The sequence below is a fragment of the Psammomys obesus genome, unplaced genomic scaffold, assembly GCF_907164565.1.
Source record: "Psammomys obesus unplaced genomic scaffold, mPsaObe1.curated_primary_1811, whole genome shotgun sequence".
NCBI classification, from domain to species: Eukaryota; Metazoa; Chordata; class Mammalia; order Rodentia; family Muridae; genus Psammomys; species Psammomys obesus.
This window is the reverse complement of record NW_026596166.1, coordinates 5,024,443-5,034,514: the sequence shown is the minus strand read 5'-3', so window position 1 is coordinate 5,034,514 and position 10,072 is coordinate 5,024,443. Positions and strand designations below refer to the sequence as shown.

The 10,072-nt window shown below is 44.5% G+C and overlaps 1 protein-coding gene across 1 annotated transcript in view; it reads left to right on the top strand.

Moving 5' to 3' along the window:
- Syne2 (spectrin repeat containing nuclear envelope protein 2) overlaps positions 1-10,072 on the top strand; it is a 305,981-nt gene that overhangs the window by 38,795 nt on the left and 257,114 nt on the right. The window contains exon 2 of the mRNA XM_055595536.1: positions 6,261-6,387. Within this exon, the coding sequence (XP_055451511.1) occupies positions 6,309-6,387 (79 nt within the window). The 5' untranslated portion in view covers positions 6,261-6,308. The remainder of the gene's footprint in view (positions 1-6,260; positions 6,388-10,072) is intronic.

The window sequence follows — 10,072 nt, the reverse complement described above, 5'->3', positions numbered from 1 at the left end:
GTGTGTGTGTGTGTGTGTGTGTGTGTGTGTGTGTGTGTGTGTGTGTGAAGCACCAACAGGATTAGTTCATATCCAGTGTTTGCTGCTCTGAACAGTTCTGCCAGGGATGGGCACTGAGGTCCTTGCAGCTATGGAGGATCGCAGAGCCATCTTTTCAGCTGGCAGAATTTGACTAGGTCAGGAGTGGCTGCTGCTTGAGTTTTAGCTCGGGGTAGAGGCCAGTGTTTCTGGGCTGAGGGCACCTGCACAAACCCCGGTTTCAAGATGCTGCTGGGGCCACGTGCAGCCTGTGCAGCTCCGGCCTGCAGCCGCTTTCTCAGCTCCGTCTACCTCTCTGGCTTGTTGGTTCCTGTTGCCCACTGTGGCCTTGTCTGAGTACTGTTCCTTTCGCAAGCGCTGTACCCCATCCTTGCTGCCCCTGTTCCCCAGAGATGACCCCTCTGCTTATTTTCCTGAAAAAAAAAAAAAATGAAGCCATCTCACGCCAGCCCCCTTCATCCAGCTCTCCTTCAGAACTCCTCAGACCACGGCGAGTATGTTTGTGCTTGGTAACCTCTTCCTGGGATGGATAAGCTTGTGAGAGAGAACTGGAGAGCGATGGGTAGAAAGAGGGCTGGGGGAGGGGGGAGGCTGCAGAGGGAGGGCTGGGGAGATGGCTCAGCAGTTAAGGGCTTCCAGAGGACCTGAGACTGGTTTCCATACTCATGTGGTATGGCTTACAGCCACCTGACCACCTGTGCTTCATTCCCAGACCCATCCCTCTGGCCTCTGTGAGCGCACCCGCTCTTACTTGGGAGCGTTTGCAAGCGTGTGCACACACATGTGAACACACACACACAATTAAAAATAGTTTAGAAAATTATAAACAAAGTTTCTGAGGGCCTACGGTGGGACTGCTTTGAGCCGCTCACTGAGACAGCTAACCCTCTCCTCCAGTCTGTCTAGTTTCCTCTCTGAAGTTCCTCAGCCTGTCAGGCGTGTATTCCGTTTTTGTCTGATCCTCCTCCCCATCTCTTCCTCCCTCCTTCCTAATCCCCACTTCCCCAGCACCCACTGTTTCCCCGAGCTCTCCCTGTGCATCCTGGGAAACTTTCTTTTCTTCTTTGTTTGAGAGAGCCCTATCCTGTTTTTCTCTTTCTCAGTGTTCTGTTTTGCCGAACTTCCAGCCCTTCTTGTTTTGCTTATAGGACATGCATTTTTTACCATAGTGTTACCTGTCCAGAAATGGTGTTTTCTTATCCTAGCACTTTGTTTATCCTAGAGTGTGATACAGATTATAGACTGGCAACATTTCACTTAGAAATTTATTAACAATGTTTATCATCGTGATGTTCCTTTTGTTTTGTTTTTCAAGACAGGGTTTTCTCTGTGTAGCCCTGGGTGTCCTGGAACTCACTCTGTGGACCAGGCTGGCCTTGAACTCATATCTACCTGCCTCTGCCTCTGGAATGCTGGTCCTTGTCATAACTTTCTAAATGTTCGTAGTACAGAGGGGTGAAGCACATAGTCATTTTCTTGTGGCCATCACCCACCACATTTACCTCTAGAACCTGTCCTGCAAAACTGAATATCTATACCCTTGAAACAATTTCAAGGCACGAAATTAACTTCTTGCCCTCCATCCCTCAGTAGCCGCTGTCTGACTACTTTAGGTGGAGTTATCCAGCATTTGTGAGAACTTTTGTGACCAGAAATGGGTACCAGATCTCATTATAGATGATTGTGAGCCACCATGTGGTTGCTGGGAATTGAACTCAGGACCTCTGAAAGAGTAGCCAGTGCTCTTAACCACTGAGCCATCTCTCCAGCCCCTGTAAATCATTTAATTTTATTTTATATGCATTGATGTTTTGCCTGCATGTATGCCTGTATGAGGGTATTAGATTCCCTGGAACTGGAGTTACAGAGAGTTGTGAGCTGCCATGTGGGTGCTGGTAATTGAACTCGGGTCCTCTGGAAGAGCAGCCAGTGCTCTTACTGCTGAGCCATCTCTCTAACCCCCAGTTCTTGTTTTTCTCCTTACTTTTACTGTGGTGACTAGTTTATATGCTTTACTGCTGACCTAAGAAGGGCCGAACACAAGGCCCTGGGTTTAATCCCTAATATAAAGCATAAGGGGAAAAAATTACAGCTTGTAATAACCATTTATGTGCTGCAGAGCGTCTAATCGTGCTCCTTCTTTGTTAATTGTTGGTTTCAAGTGGCTTTAGATAGAATTGTAGCATCCACTTACGTAACAGTTTTATCACTTCAGCAGTGTGAATGCAGGTCAGAGATCCGGGCTATGGTCAAGGCCCATGGGAGGCAGTTAGGGAAGAGGCCGCAATTTCTCAGGATGCTCTAATCTTGGTTAAGTGGGTAGTACAGGGGCACTGTTGACACAGGGGCGCAGTTGGCACTGTTGTTGCAGGGGCACTGTTGAGGCGGGGATGCTGTTGGCACAGGGGCACAGTTGGCATAGGTGTGGCAAGTAAAGCTTTGTTGTGAGATCCTAACCCAGCAGCATCCTAACCTGCTCACTAGGACCTGCTTCTTTCTTGAGAGTCCAGTGCATCGCTAGAGTCAATCCTCTGCTCTCCCGTGTTGTCATGGATAAAGTACATGGGAACAGTTGTATTTGCTCTGGAAACTTGCACCGGTTTTACTTCTGGTCCGATGATGACCACAGTTTAAAGTAACTAGGAGAGTTAGTTCGTAAACATGGCTGGGTGCAATTGTGCTTGCCCTTCAACCCAGCCTTTGACAGGTAGAGGCAAGCGGATTGCTGCAGCCTTGGTCAGCCTGGTCAATAAAGCAAGTTCCAGACCAGACAGGGCTGCATAATGAAACCCTGCCTCAAAACCAACTGACCTGCCTGAAGGTTAATACACAGGTGAAGGAACTGTGTATTAACTTTGTGTCAGTAATGTTTGGCCATGAGCTTGGAAACAGAACCAGCTTAATAACTTAGTGACTGTCGGTAGCCTTCTCGTTTGACTGACTTGAGGGGGCATCCTTCAGAGTTCCTGGGAACTAGGTAAAGGGCATAAGAGCAGGGAGGTGTTCCCGGGGAAATATTAGCATTTCAGTCACTGATAATCTGCGAACCTGCCTCTCTACCTTCCTGAGCTGAGACATCTCTTTTCCCTGAAGACAGGCTAGCTGCCGCCACCGCCTCCTCACCGTGGACATTCAGACTCTTCCATCTCTGTTAGTCTGGCAGCGATTCTTACCGAGCTGTCTATTAATGAGAAAACAAGAGTCCCTTTAGCCAACAGAAAGGTTTTTGTCAGTATTTTCTAGGAAAAAAAAATTGACAAACTTTGAAGATTTTTTTCATGTGTGTTTGTATACGAGCCTGTGTGTGTGTGTGTGTGTGTGTGTGTACGTGTGTGTACTCCAGCGGCTGACACAAGATGTCTTCTATATTTCTTGAATTTATATTTTGAGGCAGATCTTTTCCTGAACCTGGGGCTCCCCAATCCAGCCAGACTGGTTGGTGACTGGGCCCCAGGGATCTGCCTGTCTGTACCTCCAGCCCCCCAGTGTGACTTTCCTAATACTGTTTCTGTCACTTTCCTCATTACAGTCATCTAGACAGGGTCTATAGCATGCGGACAGCAGAATGGGTCCTGAGCTATGCATATACACAACGCTTCGTTCCCAGTTTCATGAAAATAAGGATGTTCTCACTGAGGCAGAAATAAACATTTGTCACCCAAAAATCTGAAAATATAGGTAAACAGAACGAAGAGAATAAGAGTCGTGTAGTTTCATTTATTAGAAGTAGATCCTTTTCACAACTCATTTCTTCAGTTGAAAACATTCTAGCCTTTGTAATCCAGAGCAAAAGCCAAGATTTCTTTTTAAAAGGGAGGTTTGCTTGTGCTTTGAGGTTTCAGAACCAGCACAGGCATTCTGAGATTGTTGCACAAGCAGGCCACAGTTGTTTAATAATAACTTAGCCACATTTTATAAGTAATGTATCTGTTTACACATTTTTTTTTTTTTTTCCCAAGACAGGGTTTCTCCCTCTGGCTGTCTTGGACTTCACTTTATAGACCAGCTTCTGGCCTTGAACTCACAGGTGATCTGCTCATCTCTGCCTCCCAGGTGCTATGTAGGTTTATTTGACTTTTTTGTTTTTTTTCCAGAGACAGGGTGGCCTCAGATTCACCGTGTAAGCCAAGGGTAACCTTGAACTTATGATTCTTTTGATTCCACCTGTTCAGTCCTGGGATTATAGGTACATGTCATCATGTCTGGTGCTATGGGGTGCCGAGACTTGAATTCTGGGCGTCATGCATGCAACGCAAACAGTGCTAACTGAGCCACCTCTCCAGCCACCTGGATTCAGCTCTTGGTCCCATCATTTATTACTTGTGTCTCCTTTGACAGTTCTTTATCATATTTGAGTCTTTGCTTTGTCTTTGCAAAGGGGACAGTTACGGACTGCAGCTCACACAAGGAGCTGCATATACAAAGTGCTTCAAGTAATGCCTCTGTATATATGGTGGATAGTAAGTGGGGGTATAAATGTGGGTGCTATTTTTAACTTTTTAATTAATTAATTTATTTTGGGACAGGGTTTCTCTGCGTACCTTAGCTGTCCTAGAGCTAGTTCTGTGGACCAGGCTGGCCTGGAGCTCACAGAGCTCTGCTTGCCTCTGCCTCCTGAGTACTTGGATTAATGGCATGCACCTCTATTATTCCTTTACCCTCTTTAAAAACAGTCCTGACATGAAACAGTGGTCCCCGTTAGGAAATTCATTTGGAATTCACTTTTTCTGCTACTTAAATGAAATGGCGCTTGGGCTTTGGGGCCCCTAGGGTGTGGGGAAGTGGTAGTGGAGGGCCTCGCTATGTGACAAGGCTGAGAACACCTATGCCTCCTTGGCCATCAGGGCTCTGGCCCTTGTGGATTAATGAACAGCATTTCCTTTTGTTAGTCTGAACCAGCTTGGTAGAATAGCATGGTAACAGCAGGCCCTTCCTAACTGATCTCTGCTGAAAGGAGAAACAAATCAATTATTAACAGAGTGTGTTTGGTAGGTAAAAATCTTTTAACATAGTGATTCATGAGAGATATAATGATGGGAGGGTTTGGAAAATAAACATTGGCAAAAGAAGGATGGAAGGGGTTTGGAACTGTGTGATGATTTTTCTCCTTTGCATATTTTAGTCTGTTTACTATTTAGTACGACTGATTAGCTGCTGGTATCAAACTTCTTTTTTAGTTTTCCCTCTAACATTGTCTCATGAAAAAAAATTGCTAGTATATACAAAGTTAAAGGATTTTACAAATATTTAGTATACAGAGTCTTTCTTTATAGTCTTGGGGATTGAACCCAGGACATATTGTAAGAGTTCTACACCTGAATTATGTTGTCAGCTCCAATATGCAGAGTCTAACAGCTTTTACATTACTTCTGTTCTCACAGAACTGTGTTTACATTTTCTGTTTGATTAGTTTGATTTTGGTTATTTGATGATCTGTGCAAGAGAACTCACTTTTTATTCTCAGCCTGCAGAGGTTAATAGTGATGTCCTCATACATGAAACGATATTTTTTAAGTGTTATGCATTATGAATTACTTTTATTGGGAGAATTCTTTCAGTAGGTAAAGAGGCTTAGTGACCCGAGTACACCCTTAGATGATGTATCAGGCCCTGTTTCATTCTCTTGTAACCAGGAAAAAAAAGACTCAAGATGGAGCTAAGAGAAAAGTATAGAAACAGAAGTCCTTGGGAAAACAATGTAACATTCTTCAAAATAGTCACTCTGATGTCTTTTTGTTTTTTTAGTTTCGCTTTGCAGGCTGGTCCCGTTCAGCTCTTACTGTTTCCAGTAAGTGGCAACACTTAGGGAACTGAGAAGGAACTGAGGGAATTGAAAAGTTTTTAAAGAGAACTCTTGTGAGCCAAAGGCCAAAGATAGCCGTGTATGTTGACTTTCCTTCCTCTGGCCACAGTACTGGATGCTTCTGGATTTGAAGTGTGTAGCTTTCCTTTTTATAGCTTGCACAGAACCCACAAGGCTTGTTCTTTTGGAGTTCTGCCAGCAGCTGCTCCAAAGAGCCTGAATGGGTCACAGGGCACAGTCCTGATGTGATTCAAAGAGAAGGTGTGGTTACTCTGTTCTTCCTGTAGTAAGGAAATCCTCCCCAAGAGCCATCGCTCTTCCAGAGGGTTGACTTGGCTTTTTGCTGTTTCCTGCATGTTTACCAGACTTGCCGAGCTGCAGAGTTATTAACGAGCATTTTATCCCTTTCTACTTTCAGTTCGCTTTAACGGAGATGGACGTGCTCTAATCTCCATTGAGTCAAAGAATGGCTGCTAGCCGGGAGCATCCCACGGAGGATGGACAGGTTCCCTTGGGCATTGATGATCTGCACTTTTCACTGCAAGGTAAATTCAGACTTGGAAGGAAGGGGGAAGCTTGTCCCCTTCTAACTCTGAGTCCTGTTGGCTTCTCTGCCTCTCGTGGTTTCAGAAATCTGTCTGTATTTTCCAACTGGAGACGCCTACAAGGCAGTGTTAGACTTTACAGCTCAGCTCTCTGCTTTCAAGGAATCCTGGAAGGAGTTGTTTATCTTTGGCTTCTTATGTATATGTGTACTTTATCTGCAGTCTAAGTTTAAAAGCTAGCTATGGTTTGTTTGGCATTATTTCCACTTATTTTGTGTCTTTTTTTTTTTTTTTGGCACAGTATCTTTGACACTTCATCTTCATTTTGTCCTAACAGACAGGAATAGTAATGATGTTATGGGAAGGTGAGATTTCAGTGATGTGAGTCTCATATGTGTATCCATAATTCGTCTTGTCAAGAGGGCTTCCTATTACACTTAACTGTAGTTCCGATGCTCCTTTGAAATTTCATTAGCTAGTGAACTTTTCATCTTTGTTGACAAGTCTTGGTGTTGTAGCTAGCTAGTACACTAGAGAGGCTATGACAAATATTTGAAAACATTTATCAGACTTTTGTTTTTTTTCTGTTTTTTTTTTTTTTTTTCCCCTCAAGATAGGGTTTCTCTGTGTAGACCTGGATGTCCTGGAACTCCATCTTTAGACCAGGCTGGCCTCAACTTAGAGAGCCACCTGCCTCTGCCTCTTGTGTGCTGGAATTAAAGGCAGGCACCACATGGCCCAGCTGTAAAACTCTTTTAAAAGAAAGTTTAAAGTTATGGGCAATATAATTCAACAGTTAAGACATTTCACAAAAGCTACCGGTTTTGAATTTTCTTTTGTTCTAAAATGACTTTCTGATAACCTTCCTTTAAAGTTGATTTTATTTTCTGAGACGAAATCTTGTTAGGTAGCTCAGGCTAGCCTCAAACTCTTGCGCTTCCAGCCTTTCCCTCTCGAGTGCTGGGAGGCATGCGCTACTACGCCTGGCTCAAACATCTTCTTTTTGAATCTGTTTTCAAAAACTAGCTCCTTTTCAGATGTAAATTCATAGCTATTAGAATAGACTGCATCTCTGTGCAGCAGGTTTTGAAAAATTAAATATTGTGTGCTGGTCATGGTGGCACACGCCAGTAAAGCTGGCACCTAGGAGGCAGAGGCTGGAAGACAGTGGGCTAGCGCGGACTACCTAACCCGACCCTGTTCCGGATAAAACCCCAAATAACGATTTTCCTTTGTGTAAGGGTTGGCTGCAAGACGTAGCCTGTCATTCTGTTTCTCACAATGGCCCTATTGCTTAGGGATTCTCTGGCTTCAGTTGAGAGGTTTGGTCGTTTGACCTCTATCTCCTCATTTGTGTAATGGAGATTTTAGTTGCGGCCATGTTGAGGATGGGCAGTCGTGGCAGACAAAGGGCTCATCGTAGTTGCCTGCCACACGGTAGGGACCCAGTAAACACAACTCCTTTTTAAATATTTATAATGTTTTTTTTTTTTTTTGAGTAAAATTCTTGTATAGTAGGAGGGCTATAGTAGAAGCTTCATGGTGTATAAGGAAGAAAAAAAAAAGGAAACCCGGAAATATTGTGTTCACCGTTCTCTGCTTTGCTGTTTCTCTTCAGTGGCTTCCTGTCACTTGTAGGTGAGTCTTGGCGAGGCCCGTGGGTTCCCACTGCCCTGGTGCTTGCCTTTTTCTCACACTCACCTCCCACCCCAGCCCCACGTGTTCCCTGTAATCCACTCCACATCTCCCTAGGGTGCTGTGGTCCTCCCGGCCTGTGTGCTCTGTGTCAGCTGCACCCTTTGGGAGAAGTCCAGCTCATCTGTCCCAAGGCCGGCTTGCCCCAGCCTCCTCTGTGAGCTGCCCTGGTAGCCCGAGATAAGCTCTTCCTCCCCTTCCACTCCTTCTATCTCTTTGAGACTTTGTAGATTTGTGCTTATTACAGTTAATAATCCTTCCTTGACACAGACCAAGCTTCCTGAGTTTTATGGAGAGGCTGCAGCTTCCCAGTGCTTTTTACACAACAACTTTATTTTTATATTTTTTAAAGATTTATTTATTTATTATTATTTATACAGCATTCTGCCTCCATGTGTGCCTGTGCACCAGAAGGCACCAGATCTCACTATAGATGGTTATGAGCCACCATGTGGTTGTTGGGAATTGAACTCAGTACCTTTGGAAGAAGAGCCAGTATTCTTAACCTCTGAGCCATCTCTCCTGTCCCAACTTTTTTATTTTATTTTTTTCCTGAGACAGGGTTTCTCCATATAGCCTTGGCTGTCCTGGACTCGCTTTGTAGACCAGGCTACCCTCAAACCCACAGAGATCTGCCTCACACAGTGACATTTGATCCTCACAACCTCGTGGTTGAGGTAGATCTTTGCTTCTCTGATGAACAGAATGCTGCGGCCTGAAATGACTCCACCAGAGTCCCACAGCTGGCGAGCAGCTGGGCTGTGATTTGCAGCTGGCTTTTTCACTGCACCCGTCAGGTTTGCTAAAGAACAAACTGAAAGAGGCAATTCTGCTCAGGGTTTTTTCCCTAGCTGCTTTTAAGTTGGAGACATTCCATTCTATCTATAGCAAACTTTTAGAACGTGGATAGGGGCCCTCAGGTTCCTAAGTTGCTTAGAATAATTATCAAATTACTCAGAAATTGCGTGGTGTATATTTTCTAGAATGGGCTGTTTAGCAAGGAGAAGTGTTGCCCGCGTTCTCTTGGATGACACACTTGCATGATGTATGTAGAAGGTGTGGATGCCCCGCTTCCTGGGTAGGAGGAGTGGAATGACATCATAGCATTATCAGCTCGACCCTGGGCAGGATCAGTTCACATTAGCCCAGGGACACTCAAGACACTCTAGTCCGTGCCTAGACTTCTTTGTCCACGCAGAACAAAAACAACGTGTGGGATGAATGTATTTCCCAAGGCAAGGCTCCATGTTGTTTGTGAAGGCAATTTTGGTATCATAGTAGAATTATTACCTGTTTGGTCAAACAAACAAACAAAAAAAGGTAGATCAGATTATTTCTATTGAGTACAATGTAGATGAAGGTTATTGGTAACAGTCTATTGGGACAGCCAGAGGGCTCAGTGGTTAAAGGCAATTGCAGAACAAGCCTGGAGACCTGAGTTTGATCTCCAGAAGGAGAGAACGGACTCCATAAAGTTGCCCTTTGACCTCTACGTGTGTATCATGGCACACAGCACACATACAATCATAATAATATTTAAAGCTTTTTAAAATGATTTCCTTCACGATGTAGACAGCCTAGTACTTGCTCAGATTTTTATGTGTTTTCTGATACTTTACAGTGTAGGAGGGAGGAGATTCTGTTCAACATGGGGCCTCTGGGTGCTGTTTACAAGAAAGTGTGTTTACTTTTCTCTTCATTCAGGACCTGTCTCAGTGGCACATAGGGACAGGATAATCAGTAGAAGGGTCTGATTAGGCCACAGGGTCTATTTTGCTGGAAAACAGATAAGCCCTCATTTAAGGTGAAGAAATTGTGGTCATGCCCTGATGAAGAATAGTGCACTCAAGAAAAATTTAAATATCTGTGCAGAAATGTGGTGACTCAGAGCAGGGCAGTAAGCAGTGACTGCCTGCCTGCCACCTTTCCCTCCTTCCTTCCTTCCTTCCTTCCTTCCTTCCTTCCTTCCTTCCTTCCTTCCTTCCTTCCT